This window comes from Bos mutus, chromosome 2 (assembly GCF_027580195.1).
Source record: "Bos mutus isolate GX-2022 chromosome 2, NWIPB_WYAK_1.1, whole genome shotgun sequence".
In the NCBI taxonomy this organism is placed as follows: domain Eukaryota; kingdom Metazoa; phylum Chordata; class Mammalia; order Artiodactyla; family Bovidae; genus Bos; species Bos mutus.
In genome coordinates, this window is record NC_091618.1 from 10051855 (window position 1) to 10072818 (window position 20964).

The window sequence follows — 20964 nt, forward strand, 5'->3', positions numbered from 1 at the left end:
GCTAAAATTCAGACCCAAGTCTGGGGCATGAGATTGGCTAATTCTTTCTTAGTTTCGCTAAGCAGGATTTTAGAGAAGGAACAGAAGATCAGTAAGATAAATGGGAGCAGGAGGAAGCTTCCAAGTGGAGTGAATAACTTGAACAAAGGTGCAGTGTCCTCAAGATGAGTTGGGATACTCTTGATGGACCAGTTGGACTGGAGTGGACAGTTTGGGCCCTTGAGGGTCTGTGACTTTAAGCAAATCACCAGACTGTTTTAGATCAATTTTCTCTTCCGTAAAATGAAAGGACTAACCGAAATCAGTGAGTCTGAAGTTTTCTCACAGCGACCTAGAGGGCACTCCCAAAGGCTTTGCAAACACAAGTCCTAAAGAAAATACTAGGAGGGAATGTGTTAGTCGCTCAGTCATGTTCAACTCTTTGTGACCCCATGAACTGTAGCCCCCAGGCTCCCCTGTCTATGAAATTCTCCAGGCAAGAATACTGGAGTGGGTTGCCATTTCCTTATCCAGGGGATCTTCCCGACCCAGGGATCGAACCCGAGGCTCCTGCATTGCAGGCAGATTTTTTTACCGTCTGAGCCGCCAGGGAAGCCCCTGATGAGTACATTTTTTTTAAAAAAATATTCAATTATAAACTATTTCAAACATACAGAAAAATATAGATAATAATATAACCACTAAGATAAAAGTGATGTTTAATATTTTGCTATGTTTACTATTGACCTCTTTTTTAAGAAATAAGTTAGCACTATAGCAAAACCCAGTTTCCCAGGTCACAAAAGTGGTAAACAACCCACCTGCCAATACAGGAGGCATAGAATACCAGACCACCTGATCTGCCTCTTGAGAAATTTGTATGCAGGTCAGGAAGCAACAGTTAGAACTGGACATGGAACAACAGACTGGTTCCAAATAGGAAAAGGAGTTCATCAAGGCTGTATATTGTCACCTTGTTTATTTAACTTCTATGCAGAGTACATCATGAGAAACGCTGGGCTGGAAGAAACACAAGCTGGAATCAAGATTGCCAGGAGAAATATCAATAACCTCAGATATGCAGATGACACCACCCTTATGGCAGAAAGTGAAGAGGAACTCAAAAGCCTCTTGATGAAAGTGAAAGTGGAGAGTGAAAAAGTTGGCTTAAAGCTCAACATTCAGAAAACAAAGATCATGGCATCCGGCCCCATCACTTCATGGCAAATAGATGGGGAAACAGTGGAAACAGTGTCAGACTTTATTTTTCTGGGCTCCAAAATCACTGCAGATGGTGACTGCAACCATGAAATTAAAAGATGCTTACTCCTTGGAAGGAAAGTTATGACCAACCTAGATAGCATATTCAAAAGCAGAGACATTACTTTGCCAACAAAGGTTCGTCTAGTCAAGGCTATGGTTTTTCCTGTGGTCATGTATGGATGTGAGAGTTGGACTGTGAAGAAGGCTGAGCGCCGAAGAATTGATGCTTTTGAACTATGGTGTTGGAGAAGACTCTTGAGAGTCCCTTGGACTGCAAGGAGATCCAACCAGTCCATTCTGAAGGAGATCAGCCCTGGGATTTCTTTGGAGGGAATGATGCTGAAGCTGAAACTCCAATACTTTGGCCACCTCATGTGAAGAGTTGACTCATTGGAAAAGACTCTGATCCTGGGAGGGATTGGGGGCAAGAGGAGAAGGGGACGACAGAGGATGAGATGGCTGGATGGCATCACTGACTCAATGGACGTGAGTCTCAGTGAACTCCGGGAGCTGGTGATGGACAGGGAGGCCTGGCGTGCTGCGATTCATGGGGTCGCAAAGAGTTGGACACAACTGAGCGACTGATCTGATCTGAAGAGACTCAGGTTTGATCCCCTGTGCTCCTGAAGGAGGGAGGGAATGGCAACCCACTGGAATACTCTTGCCTAGAGAATCCCATGGACAGAGGAGCCTGGCAGGCTATAATCCATAGGGTCGCAGAGTCAGACACAACTGAAATGACGTGGCATGCATAACCAAACCCCATTGTTCATCTTGGTTTTCTTCCTTTTCCTCAGAGGTACCCACTTTCCCCAAATTTCTATGTGTTTTTCCCATTTAACTTTTTGTACTTTTATTTCATATGTAAGCATCTATAATATGTGGTATTTTTGTGTTACGTTTTACATCAATATCATACTGAATGGATCTTTTTCAACTTTCTTTTTTCCACTCATTATTATGCTTTTAAGATTTCTCTATCTTGACAGCATGTGAATCATTGAATTGGTTGTGTAGTACTTCATGATCAGGGATTGAACTTGCTTATCCTGCATTGGCAGGCAGATTCTTTACCACTGACACACCTGGGAAGCCCCTGATGGCTCAGCATTAAAGAATCCACCTGCAATGTTGGAGACAGAGGTTTGACCCCTGGGTCTGGAAGATCCCCTGGAAGAGGAAATGGCAACCCACTCAAGTATTCTTGTCTGGAAAATCCTACAGACAGAGGAGCCTGGTGGGCTACAGTCTATAGGGTTGCAAAGAGCCAGTGCAAGTAAACGCACAGTCACCAGTGGTTAAGACCCCGTGTTTCCAATGCAGGGGATGCAGTTTCAATCCCTGGTCAGATCCAACATGTCTTGAGTTGCGAGGGGAAAGGTTGTGTTCTTTTTAAATTTGTAAAAAAAAATATCAGAAGTTGCATTGCTGGGTTGTAAAATATGAGCATCTTAAATGCTTTAATGAGCATCTTTAATTTCAGGTTGACTATATCCCCTTTTGTCCCAGAGTCCAATCAGGACATGAAAATAGTGGTGTCAGTGACTACCTCTATAGAGCTGATCAGCTGGGGCATCATCGCTGCATTCACTACTACAAGCCATATTTGAGTAATCTTTGTCTACTTCCAAAAGTCAAATCAGAAAATATTAGAATTGGTCATATAATTAAATATCTATACAATAAAGTCAGAGAAGGCAATGGCAACCCACTCCAGTCAGTACTCTTCCCTGGAAAATCCCATGGACAGAGAGCCTGGTAGGCTGCAGTCCATGGGGTTGCTAAGAGTTGGACATGACTGAGCGACTTCACTTTCACTTTTCACTTTCATCATTGGAGAAGGAAATGGCAACCCACTCCAGTGTTCTTGCCTGGAGAATCCCAGGGACAGCGGAGCCTGGTGGGCTGCCGTCTATGGGGTCGCACAGAGTGGGACACGACTGAAGCGACTTAGCAGCAGCAGCAGCAGCATACAATAAAGTAATTCTTTCTAGAGTATCCTGGACAGATGACTATATAATATATCCTATACATGAATCCCACCAAAGACAGAGAGCTCCAAACCTCCCAAAGTAGCCCAACTCTAGTGGTTAGAAAGTTCTCTCTTAAATTGATCTGAAAACACCTATGGCTGGGAGGGGTCTTATTCTGAACTGAACTCCCCTGTGAGTCTCTGTTTCTTCTATGTAAAATGAGAGTAAGAATAATACCTACCTCATAATGTTGTTGTGAAGATCAAATGAGTTAGGGTGTGTGTGAATGTATAATGTGTGTAAACAAAGATACATGTATATATGTATGTATACATGTGTATATATATATATGTATACATATGTATATGTGTATATATTTATCTATAAATGTGTACACATGTATATGTGGACATGGATACATGTATGTATATATGTATATATATGCAATATATAAACCTGTCATATATACATATATATTCATAGATGTAGAAAAGAAAAAGAGTGCATGAGAGAACAAGTGAGCTCCTGATAGAAAATAATAAATAATAGATGTAGCTATTATTAACATTCTTCTTGCTATCATCCACTCCCTATCAACAACTTGACAACAAATATTTACTGAATGTCTGCTCTCTGCAAAATATTGTGCTAAGAGTCACAGAAACATCAACCATACTTCTCTATCAATATTTCTAAGATCCTCTGATATTGCCAGCATAGAACAGGGTTTAAAATGGGGGTTCTGGACTCAAATAAGCTGGGTCTTAATTCCAACTAGCTATATGATTCATGACAGTATTGCTTAATTCACTGATAAGTACTTATCTCCCATGGTAAATGTTCAATAAATGTTAGCTATTATTCATTTGAATTGACCCAGTGGTTTAGCCTGCAGCTTGGGAGCTATACATAGGTGATCTCAAAGCTTTCTCCCAGTCTCGAAGTTTATAATTTTTTATTTAAATTATTTATTTATTTTTATATTATCTTGGTCACACCATCCAGCATGCAGGATCTTAGCTCCCCAACCAGGGACTGAACCCATGCCCCTTGCATTGGAAGCACAGAGTCATAACCACTGGAAGTCCCCTATACTTTTTCTTTAATTTTATTTTATTTAACTTTACAATATTGTATTGGTTTTGCCATATATCAAAGTGAATCTGCCACAGGTATACATGTGTTCCCCATCTTGATACTTTTTTAAATTTGGTGAAACATCTATCTGTAAGAGAGAGATCAGGAGGAATGATCCACAACATTTTTAGGATAAAGGCATTGCACAAAGCTGAATTGACAAGGGTAGGCTTTAACGCCTCCAAATGGGGAGAAATCGCACTTAGGGAGCTCACAGACTAATTCAGCTCTTGATATGAGCAGAAGCAGGACAAAACAAGCAACTCATGGAGTAATAAACACGGGAAAACACTCTAAATGCTAAATACCTATATATAGTTCTTCCTGAGGACAAATGCTGCCTGGTTCTCACTGGAGGGACAGGTACTATTCAAAAGTTCAGACTCTCAGATTGGTTCCTTATCATCCATGTGACCCTGGGCAAATTGCTTTTAACTTTTTTATGCCTCAGTTTCCTCTACTGCAAAACAGATACAGTAATAGTACCATCTAAGGAATAGCATCTTCCTTAGTAGCTCAGTTGGTAAAGAATATCCTGCAATGTAGGAGACTGAGGTTCTATCCCTGGGTGAGGAAGATCCCCTGGAGAAGGAAATGGCAACCCACTCCAGTACTCTTGTCTGAGGAATTCCATGGACAGGGGACCTGGCGGGCCACAGTCCATGGGATCCCAAAGAGTTGGACACAACTGTGAGACTAACTTTCACTTTTCAAGGAACTGTACTCAGTACAGTGCTGACATAGTAAGCAAATGCTCAGCAAAAGCACATTATTGTTATTGTCTGATAGAGGGCACCCTATGGGTGAGCGATAAGTTTCCATTCTTGGAAGATGACCTTGTCTTCTTTTTCTGACTGGAGGCTCCTCGTGGGTGGGGCCCAGTCTCTACCTTCAGAAGTTAGGCAAAATGACTCCCTTGTGACCTTGGGAACTTCTTTAGAGAGGAAGTGACTCCTCCATCAGACTTGGGACTCCACAAGGCTGGAACCGCCTCTCAGAGGTGGGAACAGCAGTACTTGCACCGATCTCAGATGCATCTTGTCTCTTCCAACAGACTGAGGGTTTCCAAGAGTGTGTGTATGGCTGGCTCCCCTCCAGGCCACCCAGTGTAGGCTGATTACCTTTTATCCTCCTCCTTCAGGCGGGGAGACAACGGTGAGGAATGTGCCGCTGCAGCAGCCCCCAAGAATAGGATGGAGTGAGCTGAGACTTGGCTCTAGGGGAGGACCTGGGGCCCCAGCCTTGAGGGGTCCCGCAATTAAGGGGCTCTGAGGAAGTCTTGAGAAGGCTCTTGAGAGACTGTGTCGGCCTCTGGGGGCAGTGGGTGAGGGGAGTGTCCCAAAAGTGACAGCAGGGAGCATTTTACGTGGATATAGGATAGAAGGCGCGTCCGGGTAACTAATGGCAACTGGGCGGGGTAAGCCCGCGCTGCGGGAGCTCTTCGACGGAGAAAAACTACGACTCCCAGGATGCCTCAGGGCCTAGCCCAGCTTTTCCGCCCGCCCACTGGCTGCCGGTCTGGCGAGCGGCGAAGCGGATTGGCCGCGGCTGTGCGGGGCTCCCCCACTAGCAGGTTAGTGGGCGCCGCCGGCAGCAGACGTTGACCGGGCGCGGGGAGTGGAGGGTGTTGGAGGGGGCCCTGATCGCCATTCTGGAAACTGCCGGGCGCTGTCTCCGTAGCGTAGCCGCTGGCTGTGAGGCGCGGGGCTGGGGCGGAGACTGCGTGGCGCAGGCGCGGTGCTGGGCTTCTCCTGGGTCCCCAGACAGCTGGAGGAGATAAACAGAGCAGGAGGAGGGAGGGGAGTGCGTGTGTGAGAGCGCGCGAGGGAGTGTGAGTGTGTGTGTGAGCGCGGGTGTGAGGCGGTGCGCAGGGGCGGGCGGAGGCGCTGTCCGGCCCCGGCCAGGCGCCGGGCGGGGAGCATGGGAAGGGGCTAGAGCAGCCCGGGCCCCCCAGCCCCCTCCCCGGGATCCGCGCCCCCCCTCCGGGGAGAGGGGCCGGGCCCCCCGGACGGACATGGGCTCCTGAAGTTGCGCCGCCACCGGTCCTAGGAAGAGGCCTGACAGGTACGGGTAGCCGCCGCCCCCTGCTCTTCGCGGGCGCCCAGGCGAGGACCGGCTCCGGCAGCCTTGGGCGCACGGGCCGCCTCTGCTCTGGGCCGGCCCCAGCCCTGCCGGCCCGGGGGCCTGAGCCCGTCCGCCTCGGGGAGGGGGGCCCGGGGTGTCCCAAGAAGGGGCAGGCCTCGCCGGGGCGGAGGGCAGAGTGGGCCGGGGTCGAGGTGGGGACGGAGGGCTGGCTGGGAAGTGGTGGGGAAGGCTCTGGGAGTTCGGGGAGCCTCAGCAGAGGGAGAGGTGGAAGTCGTCCCATCACGGGACTTTCTTGCGGAGTTTTTGTTTGACATCTGATATGGCCCGGGTCTCAGGAAGAAGGGGGCAGGTGGAAGTGCCGAGAGGGCTACGTTGACCTGACCTCCTGCTCTCTCTTAGTTTCTCTCTCTCTCTCTCTCTGTCCGTCCCCGTGTCCAGTCCAGGCTTCTGGCAGCCGCAGATGCCTTCAGTGGCCCATCCTGGCACCAAACTGAACTCTGCCGAGGTGTTTCCACCAGGCGACTGTAGCGCCCGTACAAAAGGGCCTTTACTTGGGAACTGGCTATTCAGTACCCACTTCAAAGGGCAAATAGGAAGTGTGGAGTAAGAGAGAGACTGCGACCCAGCAGGTTCCAATTCTCGTTGCTGAAAGCTGCAGAGACGCCCCCTTGCCAGTCAGGTTGAATTTGCCCAGTGCCCTCTGTCTCTCCTCTGCAGGTGTGCTACCGGGGTCTCTAGAAAAGAGATATCGGGGACTTACGACTCATGTCTAACAACCTAATTTGACTATTTCGCCCAAAGGCCTTTTTTTCTACGACTTTCTTTAACTGGTAGAGCAACTTAAAGTTTTCTTCTCAAGTTAGTGAGTTTAAAAGCCTGGTAGGGTGGCTGTAGCTTCCCCATTCTTTCTAAAGATGGGTAGGTGATCAGGGCCAAGTGGCAGTTAAGTCACCACTTTTAATAAAGCCTGAAACAGTTTTGAGAAGACTATTCTGAGGTCACCTCCTGACTCAAAGGCATTATGAAATCCCCACCTAGGGCACAGGTATGCCCAGTGGCCTCACTAAACTTTTCTGTATCTTGCAGTCCTTCTTGACTGGCTAGTCTTTGTTCCTAAGTTGAAGGAACTACTTAAGGCTATTTTGGTTTGAATTCTGGTTTCTTCTTTGTAATTCTTCTGTTTTTAAAGAGGTTGTTGGCTGTTGAGTATAGTACTAACTAGATTCCTCTCTCACATGCCAAGGAGTAACTAGAAGGGCTTCCTTGGGCCGAGTCTAAAGACTGACAATGAATTTCTTCCTTGCAAGCTGTTGTGTTTCATTAGTAGGTGGGAAAACAACCTTTTCTGCCGTAGTTTGTCATCACACTGCTTCAGTTCTGGAGTCCAGCGATCCTTCCCTCTTTTAATCTGCTTGGGGGCACTTGTGTTCAAGTCACATCCCTGTTTGTAGAAGCAGTGCTTTGGGTCAACTTTGAGGAATAACTGAACAACAATTCATATTTGTGCCTGGGACTCCTTCCCTTGGGGTCACTGAAGGAAAGAGAATATGTGTAATGCTTGTGGTGATGATCTCATTGACGATTTGCCAGTTTTGAGTTTTAAAGTAGTCAAACAGCTTTCCTAGCTGGCAAGAACTCATGAGACATCCTGTGAAGGATATTTTCACACACCTGGGCTTAGAATCTGGCAGATTACAACTGAAGAAGCCCCCTGCTAAACATCTGTAGCTCTGGAGAGGCTACAGATCCCTCTCCAGATCATCCCAGCATGGAATGATCCAGAACTGTGACTTTAATTATTCTTTAATTATTTTTCTTCTCTCTTTTTTGAATTAAGGAATATAGCCTGTATGTGCAGTCCTGGGTCTCAGAGAGGGAGTCATAGACAACACGTAGTGTGGTGATACTTACCTTTTCTTTTGGGCGACTGGTTTAATGATCCATTCTGTTTCCTTTCTTCTTTCATTGTCACCTTTCCAGATTCTCCACCACATCTTTGGGCTGCCAAACCCATATAACTCTTGGGCTGTGCTTTCTTCTCAGCTGTATAATAAGAAAGCTCTTCAAAAACCCAAGCCTCGATAGTTCCCATCAGAAACCAGTCCCTTGTGTTACATTTAATTCTGGCTCATTTACTGTGAGGGATATTTGCTAATTGGAATACATCCTAAAAAGTGACTGACATTTATTGAAGGCCTGGTATATGTCAGACTCTATGCTCAGTAGTGTTTTTACTTTATCTAATTTAACCTTCATGACTACCCAGTGAGGCGAAAATCATTTTTCCTAATATACATATGAAGATACTGGTTCAGAGAGGTAAAATAACTTGCTTAAGGCCGCACAACTAGTAAGTGAAAGGATCAGAACTCAGACCCAGGTCTGTCTCCTCGGGAATCGTGACACTTGATCAGGAGCTGAAGGGACCAGAGCTAAGAGCCTGGGGGACATATACTTGAAGAACTGTCCTTGGAAAGGGACCTGGACTTTTCTCTGTGTGATTCTGGAATGCAGCATTAGGATCAGAGGATGAAAATCCCAAGAGGGTAGATGTTGGCGTGACAGGAGAGAATTTGGCTTTCTAAAAACAAAATGGGCTGCCTTGTGAAGGAGTGAGTTAGCCATCATTGGAAGTATTCAAGCAGAGGCTTTGCCACTTTTTATCAAAGATATGGTAGAGGAGTTCATACTTATGTAGTTAATTGGACAAGTTTTTTTTTTTTTAGTAAACTGTTAATATGTGAAAATTATATAAAATTCCTATTGTTTTGATCCGTAAATAACTAATATGTATTGAATATTTTGTGTCTGGTACTTGCTGGACACTTTTCTTCCAAGATTTCATTTAGTCCTAGTGATAAGTATTATCACTATTCCCACTCTACAGATGAGGAAGCTGAGGATCCAGAAAGTTGACAGATACGCTGGAGGTTACACAGGGAGTAATAGTAGGGCTGATACTTGATCCTGCGTGTGCACCTTCTTAGATGCGTGTCCTGGAGTAAATCAAATGTTCTCTCTGAGCTATGCTTTTCTGATCTGTGAAATGACCACCTACTCTACAGTGGGTTTGTGAGGACTCACTGATGTAATATTTGCTTTTCATTAGATCTCGTCTATGGCCCATCAAGGGCCTGGGTTTGGGGGTGAAGGGACTTTGGTTTCTTCAGGGTGAATTCAGGCCTGCCAGAAACCCTGAGAGTAGTTCTGGGGTTCATTCTTGGTGCTATTAGTAATAGCTGCTGACTCCACAAAGGGCTTTGTGGCATTAGTGACTAATACCCTAAAAACTTGAGGCCTGAATAAGAGGAGGATTCAGCCAACAGGTTGGGGTATAGGAGGCAGTGTTGGAGGCTGTGTGGAATGGAAATTCTCACCCTGTTGTAGAGTCTGCTTCAGGGATCAGTGCTGCATCTTTATATTTAATGTCTTCTTTTAGAATGAACAAGGTCATAACTGCTAGAGCTGTGACAGAGCTGGATGCAAAGAATAATAACCCTTAATCCTCCCTGTAGCCATCTGGGGAGGTATTAACCCCATTTTCTTGGGGAAGGGGGCAGAGGAGGATCTGTCCTTGCCCAGGTAGCTATCTACAGGTTCTTTGGAGGCAGTGTTAGGATCAGGACCTTGGTAAAATTATGTCCTTGTTCATAACCTCCAGATTTTATTTTCGGAAAGCATAAAACTGTGCTTATTCGTGAACCTTTTAGAGAGCCTTTCTCAGAATGGGAGTCAGGCGTTTCTGGTCAGGGAGCTTCATCAGTTGAGGCCTAAGTGTTTGGGTGCCAGTGGCTCTTCCGGTTCCCTCTTGAGCTAGACATCTGGATGTAACACAACTGCAGTTGAATCAAAAAGGAAACATTTCCAAATTGATTGACTTAGTTTTCCTTGACCTTTCTACTAGGAGTGAAATTAGAGGGTGAAACTTAAGGGCTTCCCTATGAGAGGTACGTTGAGTTGTGGCAGGATTTGGGGTGATCCAAGTTAAAGGTGAAATGCAAGACCAGATGCTCTTGAATTCAATGAGAAAGGATAATGTTATCAGAATACTCTCCCATTTCTGTTTCTGTTCCCTTCCACTACCTTAAGATAATTGTGGCCCTATGACACTGCAGATAAATTAGTATGGTCACTGAAAAGCAAAGTTCTGAGAACAGGAAAATCTTTTACAAAACTTCAGATGGCAATAGAGAACTCTACAGACAGAGAAGACATCAAGGTGAGTTTTCATCCAGAGCTCCCAGAGTGGAGCATTTCTTAAATGGCCTTTCACAGAGAATGCTTCAGTCAGCCCCATACGGAATCATTTAAGCCAGGAGCCTCAAAGATGGCAAAGAACTTTTCCAGTGGTGCTTGGCTGATGGGCTTGTCCTGCCATCCACACCTTTCTCAGATGTTCTTGTGCCAACTTAGTCCATGACCCTGAAATGCAAGCTTTAAGTTTGTGTTTGAGACCAGCAAAGTCAAGGTGATTTTGATGCCTTAGCCTAACCCTAAGAAATAAGAGACAGAGTTTCTTTTGGCAAAGAGTGCTTGGATGTGGTCTAAATAAAGATAGTAGGAATTCTTTTTTAGTGGTCAACAGCCTGGGTTCTGGAGATAAACTATCTAGTTTGACTCTTCATTTAATTACTGTAACTTTGGGAAGTTAACTTCTCCATGCCTCAGTCCTTCATCAATAAAATGAGAATAATAGTAGTACCTGTCTCAGGGCTGTTATGAGGAGGGGTCTGTCAGACAGTACTTGTAAACTGCTTAGAATGTCCAATAAATACTATTTGCTAGGCTCAGTATCAGGCATTTCCTCCCATTCCTCATCACTCTGTGAAGGTGGGCTTTATAATCCCTGTTTTATAGATTAGGAAACTGAGGTTTAGAAATAACTTTCACAGAGAAAGTAGGTGGCAGAACTGGAATTTGAACCTGAGGTCTGTTGGACTCTGCAGCCAACTTTATTTTATTATTTTAGTTCAAATTACCTTTATGCATTGGAAGTGCATTTTTTTCCCCCATAGGATTGCTCCAGTAGGAAAACCATTGCAAACAGAGAGGAAACTTGCATATATCTTTTGCGTAATTCAGGATGTTGACAGGGAGGTCAGTCAGTTGTCACTCAGCCGGGGGCACTTCCCTGTAGTGGGAGGCAGCAAGTCCAGAGGAAAGAGAATACAGATGATGTGGATTCAATCTCCACTCTACTGCTTCCTAGCAGTGTGTCCTGGGATAATGGTATTGGAACGAATTTTGCAGTGCATCTCAGTCTACCTCTCGTTTTACAGATGGGTAAGTAGGCTGAGGGAATGAAATGCCATACTCAGAGTCACGCCGCCAGTTAGAGGCAGGTCTTGGCTTGGAGCACAAGACCCTAATCCCAGTTCCGTGCCTCTCCCTCAGTACCGCGTAGCAGTGGGCTTCAGTTCCCCCTTGTTAAAAGGGGATCGTAGGAACTTTCCAGCTTCTTCTCAAGGTTATTGTGAAGTTCAAATAAAAGCATGAACAGAAGCATTGTGATAGGTATGAAACACTGTTTGTATGCAAGGCAGTCATGCTGTTGTTCATTCAGCAAGTTTTAATATATTGGTTCCTGCTAAGCCCACATCACTCCTTGGGAGACCCAGGAGGGGTCAGCAGATGAATCAGATAGATAGAGTTGGCCCTCAGGATGTTTTCAGTCTGTTAAGAAAAAGAAGCCACATAAATAACTGCTATTCAGGTTAGGAGACAAATGAAGGAAAGGGTGAGAACTAAATTTTCTTAAATTGTGATTTTGAGGTAGAGAACCGAAGAAAGGGTTTGGGGACTTTTCCTCCTTTATAGCTGAGATATAATTTACTTACCATAAAACCCATGCTTTTAATGTGTGCAGTTCTTCACTTTTTGATATAGTCACAGTTCTATAACCATCTAATTCTGGAACATTTTCGTCACCCCCCGCCAAAGAAAACCATACCATTTAGCTATCACTGCCCACCCCCAATCACCCCATCTTCTCTCTCAACCCTAGACAACCACTAATCTACTTTCTGTCTCTCTAGCTTTTTCTATTCTTGAGATTTCACATAAATGAATTCACACAATATGTGGCATTTTGGGACTGGCTTCTTTCCCTTAGCATAATGTCTTCAAGTTTTCATCCATGTTACAGTGTGAATCAATACTTCATTCCTTTTTATGACCAAATAACATTCCGTTGTATGAATAAGCCACATTTTGTTTATCCATTCATCAGTTGATGGACATTTTGGTTGTTTCTGTCTTTAGCTATTGTGAATAATGTTACTATATGCATTCTTATACGAGTTTTGTATAGAATTTCTTTGTTTTCAACAAAGTCATTTTTTTCCTCCTGATCTTGTATTTCAAAGCTAGCAGAGGTGATAAAGACATCCTGTTCTCTATGCCCCACCATACCACGCACAATGGAATCCTCAATGTCAGCTTTGTCTCTCTGGTAGGGAAGGAAATGTGGAAGAAATGTTGTAACCATGCCACTGAGCATAGATAACAGGAGTTATCCGGTCTTAGAATTTAGGTTTGGCTACCATATATTCCCTCATAGCTCAGTTGGTAAAGAATCTGCCTGCAATGCAGGAGAGCCCGGTTCGATTCCTGGGTGGGGAAGATCCTCTGGAGAAGGGGTAGGCTACACACTCCAGTATTCTTGGGCTTCCCTTGTGGCTCAGCTGGTAAAGAATCTTCCTGCAATGTGGGAGACCTGGGTTTGATCCCTGGCTTGGGAAGATCCCCTGGAAAAGGGAACAGCTACCCACTCCAGTATTCTAGCCTGAAGAATGTCCATGGGGTCACAGAGTCGGACACAGCTGAGCGACTTTCACTTCACTACTACTGCTGTTGCTAAGTCACTTGAGTCGTGTCCAACTAAGCCTTCAATTAACAATCTATTAAGCCCCTACTATGATCCAGGTATGTATTTTGCACTTTTATACATACTTTACCATTTATTCCTCACAATGCTCCATTGAAGGAGGTTAGCATCCTTCTTTTACACGTGAGCAAATTGAAACTCAGAAAGATTAAGTAACTTGCCCAACCAGAGGCTGAAATTCAGGCCCAGGTGCCTACGTATTTTAAGTCTGCTCCTCTTTCTGCTACATTAACCAGAGCCCAAACAAGGACTGTGGCACACCTAAAATGGGCGGTTCCTCATGTTTGCATATTGCCATTTAATCCTTGGTTCCAGATGAGTAATCTTCTCCAGGTGTACTTTGTTCTAGGTTTGTTAACCTTAAGCTGTTATATTACTGGTACCCTTTGCATTATGACCCTGGAGAAGGAAATGGTAGCCCACTCCAGCATTCTTGCCTGGAGAATCCCATGGACAGAGGAGCCTGGTGGGCTACAGTCAGTCGGGTTGCACAGAGTCCAACATGACTGAGTGACTAACACTTGCATTGTGAAGTATGAGTTGAAGTCCTCCAAACTGAATTTTATTAGCTTCCTTTAACTGTAACAGATATAGGCCCATTGAAGAAAGTTTCCCAGTAGCCTAAGTTAGAAGTCTGTGGAAGTGATGGTGTTAAGTTCTAGGTGTTTTAGAGCTCCAGGAACAGAATACCCTTTGGAAGATACAACATCTACATAGCAGCTCATGTTTTCTTTATAACATTAAGTCATATGTTTTCCTCTGTGCCTTAGGTGTTTCTGTATTTCTCATATTCCTGATTCACAAAAACTGGCTTCTTTCTTCCTCTTTTCCATTGAATATCAGCTGGAGTTTGCCTGTAGTATCTTAAATTACAAGTAAATACCATTCCTAAACCTTTGTATTCTAGCTGGAGAACGTTTTCTTGAACTTTCATATTCTGCTAGCAAATTAGCCCTCAATGTTATGAGAGCTTTAAGTGTGAAAATCAGAGTTTATTTATTAACTGTGCTATCCTTAGGATGAAGAAGATACATTAAAAGTTTCTTGTTGTCTGGGAGTTCCCTGGTGGTTAGGACTCAGCCCTTTCACTGTGATGGCCTCAGTTCAGTCCCTGGTTGGGAAGCTAAGTTCCCACAAGCCGTGTGGTGCAGCCCCCAAAAAAGTTGCTTGTCAATTGTTAAACTCTTCATTCTTCATTAGTGATTTCCCAGGAGTCTGCCTAGCTCTACTGTTACATGTTTAGATGTGTGAATAAATGAGTATAAATAAGATTTAATTTATTATTCCATGTTGTTCCTTCTGAATTTACTGTCCTAGCTATTCATTTTGATCATCTAAGTTAAAGTCAGCCTTCTTCAGTCTCTCCTTGGAGCTCCGATTATGGCCTGGGTGCCTTTGATGCTCCAGTAACTATGCCTACATTGTGTGCTCTTAGTCTGTCACAGTCCCTGGCAAAGTAGACACTGAATTTGTTACTTTATGGGTTCTTGAAGTCACTTAGTTTGGTCTTTTTACCCCTCAACAGAACTGAATATTATGTAATTCGCATACTGCACCAGAGATAGAAATTCTCTTGAATTAAACACTTTTCTAGTGTTTAATCACACACACACACACACACACATATGTAACCTCCTTTTGCCAATTTCAATATTTCATTCATATCATTTCATGTCTATGAGTTCTTTACTCTGTAGAATTGACTATTTCTGAACCTTCCTTAAAATAATGCTTTTAAAATTTGACCATGATTGAATCTCACATTCATATAACTTTTATTTACTGCTCTGATTATTTATGTATTTGAGAAGTATGAAACTAGTTATGCCCTCTGTACATTTGAGTATATTTCTCTCCTGAGCTGAGCCTTTTAAATGATCTCTACTTAGAAGTGTTTCCAGTTATGCTTGTCTGCCTCTTAAAGTTTGTGAAGAGGCACTGTTTCCTTAAGAGAGGAGAGGGTGGGCTGTGTTACAAAATGAGCTATTTGCCAGTGTGCTATCATTTCTTCTTAGGATGGGAATGGAACTGTTTACCAAAATACCACCTGAGCAGTAGTTGTGTTAAATTTGACATTTTGGGTCTTAAACCTCTGCCTACCAGTCTGATACTGTTTTAAATCCCAGTTTCCATTTTACCATTTACCTGAATAGCAGTGATTTTTGCTTGCCTGGTTTCTCTGCTTTTACTCTTCTTATTCCTTTTAGTATTTCCAAGCCACACACCAATATTAGCTAGAGTTCCTTGTGGCTTGTGGGATTTTAGTTCCCCCACCAGGGACTGAATGCATGCCCTTGGCAGTGAAAAACACAGAGTCCTAACTGCTGGACCACCAGGAAGTTCCCTAAATCCCTTGCCTTTGATTCTTTGCATCTTAGCATAGGTACTGTATCTTTTCACCTTCACTATTCCCTCATGACTAGCACAGTGCTGGGTGCTTGGTAAAAATTCAGTTTATGTTTTAAGAAAATTAGTGAATGAATAATGACAATTTATTTGGCTCTTTTGGGGATTCCCTGATAGTTCAGTTGGTAAAGAATCTGCCTGCAATGCAGGAGACCCCGGTTCTATTCCTGGACCGGGAAGATCCGCTGGCTGCTGCTAAGTCGCTTCAGTCGTGTCCGACTCTGTGCGACTCCATAGACGGCAGCCCACCAGGCTCGGCTGTCCCTGGGATTCTCCAGGCAAGAACACTGGAGTGGGTTGCCATTGCCTTCTTCATTGTGTGAAAGTGAAAAGTGAAAGTGAAGTCGCCCAGTCGTGTCTGACTCTTAGCGAACTCATGGACTGCAGCCTACCAGGCTCCTCCATCCATGGGATTTTCTAGGCAAGAGTACTGGAGTGGCTTGCCATTGCCTTCTCCGAAGATCTGCTGGAGAAGGGATAAACTACCCACTTCAGTATTCTTGGGCTTCCTTTGTGGCTCAGCTGGTAGAGAATCTGCCTGCAATGCAGGAGACCTGGGTTTGATCCCTGGGTTGGGAAGATCCCCTGGAGAAGGGAAAGACTTCCTACTCCAGTATTCTGGTCTGGAGAATTCCATGGACTGCATAGTCCACGGGGTCGCAAAGAGTCGGGCACGACTGAGCGACTTTCACTTGGGGATTCTTGTGGTGATCATTACTCTAGGAAATTGCATACTGGAGCAGTTTATTTATGTATACATAGTGGTTAAGAGCGTACGTACAGTTTTGGGTTTGGGTCCCTGCTGTGTCTCCAGTTTATCAGCTATGTGACGTTGTGGGAATTGTTTCATACCTATGACTGTCTCCTCGTGTGTACAGTGAAGATAAAACCAGCACTACCATACAAGCTTTTGAGCTGATCTTAGCACTGGTTGTCTCCCTTCTCAGAATTGTATCCCCCTAGATCTTTGTGACTTCTTGCCATTCACATTTCAGCTTAAATGTCATTTTCTCAGAGAACTCCTCTGTATCAGACTGGATTTGTAGTTGTCAGCAACAGAAACCAATTCTAGATGATTCCTAAAAGGATATTAAGGAAACTCAACAAAATATCAAGGAAGGCCACAAAGCCAGACTTGAAGAATGGGCTGGAACAAGGGAAATTAGTTAGCAGCCAGGACCCACAGCCAAAATTATTCACAGAACCAGTCCGTGAGGTCACTGCTGCCACTTACGTAGCTTACCCCACCAGCTGACTGGACCCTAATGGCAACTGTAGCACCCCTTCCTGCCAGCATGGACTCTCCATGGTCCTCTGATTCTTTGACAGCATATCTCAATTAAGGTCTGGGGCTCATGTGTCTGTTGACATAGCCTGGGCCATATGCACGCACACTAGGTATAGGAGAGCCTCAGAAAGAGAATCTTGTCTCCACCATTCTCACTTCATAGTGAGAGGGCTCTCTACTTCCCACCAGACTCATGAGATGGGAAATTCCCAAAATGCAGGAAGGAAGTTCACATGCTGAGCAGCCAGACAAACTCCAAAATGCACTATATCTTTTTTAACCTCAAGTCTAAAAGTAGCTCATCAGTCACTCTCTGATCAGCTTGTTTTATTTTCATCATAGCACTTTTCACTACTGGATATAGTCTTATTTTATTTGTATTATTATTTGTTATCTATCCCCTCTTGCTAGAATATAGGTACCCTGAGAATAAGGAATTTATCTGTCTGTTCACTGCTATGTCTCCTAGGTCTGGAATAGTACCTGGCATATAGTAGAAGCTTCTTGTGCTTACTTGTTGAGTGAATAAATGAATGGGTGAATAAATATAAAGCACTTAGCATAATTCTTGGCACATAGTAAGTACATAATATTTGGCAACTTACTATTTCTTAGCAGATACAAGTATTTATGTTCCTTTCAAAATAAAATTAGGGAAAGGGCTTTATACTTACATTATTTTTTTTGACCTTCCCAGTAACCTTCTAAGGAAAAGGGTGTTGGGAGGAAAAAGTGAGCCTTCTTCTGGTGAAGCGTGCATGGCCCCGTCACTGTTTGCTGCAATGCTTCCTGTGCCTGTGAGTCACAGGAATGAGTGCCTACTTAGAGAGATTAAGAGACTTGACCAAGGCCACATGGCTGGTCTTACTTTATATCAGATATACTCACTGACTTTGGTGTTTTCCATTGTGATAAGCCCCATCTCATATTCATGGTGATTGTGGGGGCAATTACTGTTAATGTTTTGGCTTTGACTGTTATAACACAAATCAGAGTCATAAACACAATTGCAGGCCAGTGCTTAATGTCAGTTTGTTCAAATTTATAATTTTAATTTGATAGCCAGGGGCCCCTGGAAAAGCCATCACAGAATTGTAGTTCTTACGATGGCATCCCTGGATGTTCTTGGTGCTTGTAGGTCTTGTGATCCTAGGTAGTGCCCATGACTTCCATATATCCCTAGTAATGCTCACTGAGATGCAGTGCTGGTTGGCTTCCACATTCTAAGGGAAGGTTTTTGCCCTTTTAAGAGCTTGTAATCCCAAAATAGATCATGGAGACATAAGCCCCAAAGCATTCAAGCCGAATGGGAGCATCTAATCAGGCAGCAAGTTTTGTTTTGTTTTTTTGTCCTACTATGTGCCTAGCACTAAAGGGAAAAAAGCAATCTCCAATAACATAGTGTTTGTAAATGGAGTCTCCTTTTGTGGTTAAATGTCAAAAGGAAGGGAAGGAGTCTGCTCACAGCTCAGGTGGGGAATGTTTGGTTTTAGGAGGGTATACAAGGGATCTGCAGGAGGCCAGCAGGAGGAAAGCCTGGGCCAGGAGATCCAGAAGTGGCTTCAGGGGGTCCTGCTGACTCAGGAGGGTTAGCAGAGAGGCCTGATGGGTCCCCAAGGCATTGTCATAGGGCCATCATGGAGAAGAAAGACCGGACCTCCTGTGTGACTCCAGAGGTAGAAACAGGACCAAAAAGTGGGCATAACAACAGACAGAACTTTATTTTAAAATTTTGTGGGTTTATTTTCTCTGTTTTTTTTTTTCTGATTGTAAAATTAATGTGGTTATATAGAAAAAAATTGAAAACATCAAAAAGTAGAAGGAAAAATTCAGTCATACTATTTATTATCTAAAGATGGCAATTGTTATTTTTTATATTTCCTTTTTTAAACATAGCTGTGATGATAGTGTTTATTGCAAAAGAAAATACAGGCAATCTGATATAAGCATTTTTCTTTCACAAGTAGCCTTTCTAATGCTGCATTATATCATATGGCTATCCATTATTTAGCTGTTCCTCTATCATTGGAAACTTGGGTGGCTTTATTTATTTATTTTGCTCTTCCAAAGTCTGTGATGAGTGTGCTTCAGTTTGGAACTTTTTTATTTCTCATATTTTGTGCTTTCTTAATGATAAATTATCAGAAACGGTTTCTCTGTCAGAGTTGTATAACAAAGAAATAGTTTGCTTCAAGAGGTTCTGAGTATGAAAATCTACCTATCAGGATACTGAAGAAGGTTTTCTTAAAGTTGGACATGGTCACCATTACATTTCCTTTCCACTCTTTGACTCTGTGAATCTGTCAGACAGTTGAATGTTCTGTCTGTGTTACTGATTTTGTTTGGGGGAGAGCCAAGCTGAAGGTCAAGGATTTTGAAGCATAATTAAAAGTTACAGACTGGTGGCCACAGATGCATACTGAGCAAGTAAAACTTGACATCTTTCTCGCTGTATGCCTTGTTCTTCCTTTCAGGATGTGTTTCCATCTTCCTTCATACTCAGTCACACACACACATGCACACACACACACACCCATTTTCTGGAGAAGCATACATGGCTCCTTCAGTGTTTGTTCCAGTGTTTCCTGTGGCTGTGAATCACTGTTTCTCCCCTGCCCCCTTGACCCTCCAGAGGTTCTTCAACACTATGGAGCAGGGCCAGCACACCATGTCGTAAATCACAGGAGATAGCCAGTTTACTGGGTGGGCTGGTGGGGTATTTTAGGGGTGGAATCAGGGCTCCAAAGCCACCTTTCCCCATCCCTCAAGGTTTGATGATTTTTCTTCCCCCAGGTAATTAAATGTGTGTCTTGTGGACCTGGGCTTGGCTGGAATGCTCAAGGGTCCTGAAGATCCTTCTATAGCGTCCTTCTGTTGAACCCATTAAGAGAAGATGGCAAAAGTCAACATAACTAGAGACCTCATCCGTAGGCAGATAAAGGTAAGCAACCCAGGCCCATGATCCAGAACATGAGGTCCTTTTTTCCCCACAGGTTTCTTTTATAGCTGAATAAACTGAGGACTAGAGTCTCTGACTTGCCCGAAGTCGTACAACTAATTTAATCAGTGACAGACCCAGGACTGGAGCCGAGGTCTCTTGACTCTGATCTTCTTTTACCCAAGAACGTGGGATGCATGGGGATTCCTCTGTCCAAGCACGTGTACCTGGGCTCCTGAGATTGGTGGAGTCTGGGGAGGGAGGGGAGCACGAGTGTGGACATCTCTGAGGGTGGGGGTACAGCAGATGTAAGGAGAGCTTCTTCATGTTGCTCTGGCTGCTCAGCTGAACCTGGGAGAGTCCTAATCCCACTTTAGCTTAAGCTTGCTCTTCTCTTCTTCGAGAGTCTCCTGTACCAAAGCCTGCACCTCTTCTCTGCGGTTTGTACATGGAAGACTCTCTAGTACTGTGAGATGAATAGATGACTGGGCATTCACACTCATTTAGCTATGTAGCCCGAACTTTGTCAGGGAGGCCCTCAGCAAAGGAACACGGGTGTAATGGAGGAGATTCAACCAAGACAAGTTGTGCTTCTGAAATAAGAACCCCAGGCTGGGGTCAGGAGCTTATAATCTCACTGCCCTAATTAACTACCTGTATGACTTTAGTCATTTCACCTCCTTGTGCTGCGGTTTTCAACTGTTAAACGATAATAATGTCTGTCTGCCTGCAGGCTAATCTTGAGGATGAAATCTAAAAGACCCTGAGAAAGTTCTTTGTAAAGGTTTGGTGACAAAAATCTTTAAAAACTTAAGTGGCCTGCAGCATCAGGTGTGGTTGCCATCTAGAAGGACCAAGCACAGCCTCCCCATGAGCCATGCACTTGGTGCGCATCAGTCTGTGTGTCACGTGTTCTGCTCTGCATCCTTTTGCAGCTTTGTTCACTTGTCAGGGCATTTTCTTGGTTTGATTTCATTAGACTGGGTGGCCCTCAAGGGCCAGGACTAAT

The 20964-nt window shown here is 44.1% G+C and overlaps 1 protein-coding gene across 6 annotated transcripts in view; it reads left to right on the forward strand.

The window, feature by feature from the left end:
* The first annotated feature begins 5985 nt into the window (after positions 1-5985).
* WDTC1 (WD and tetratricopeptide repeats 1) overlaps positions 5986-20964 on the forward strand; it is a 66405-nt gene continuing 51426 nt past the window's right edge. For 2 of the 6 annotated variants that reach the window (XM_070383548.1, XM_070383564.1), the window contains exons 1-2: positions 5986-6416; positions 19811-19958. In XM_070383548.1, the coding sequence (XP_070239649.1) occupies positions 19911-19958 (48 nt within the window). In that variant the 5' untranslated portion in view covers positions 5986-6416; positions 19811-19910. The remainder of the gene's footprint in view (positions 6417-19810; positions 19959-20964) is intronic. The other 4 variants (XM_070383554.1, XM_070383570.1, XM_070383535.1 and 1 more) reach the window with 3 other exon arrangements.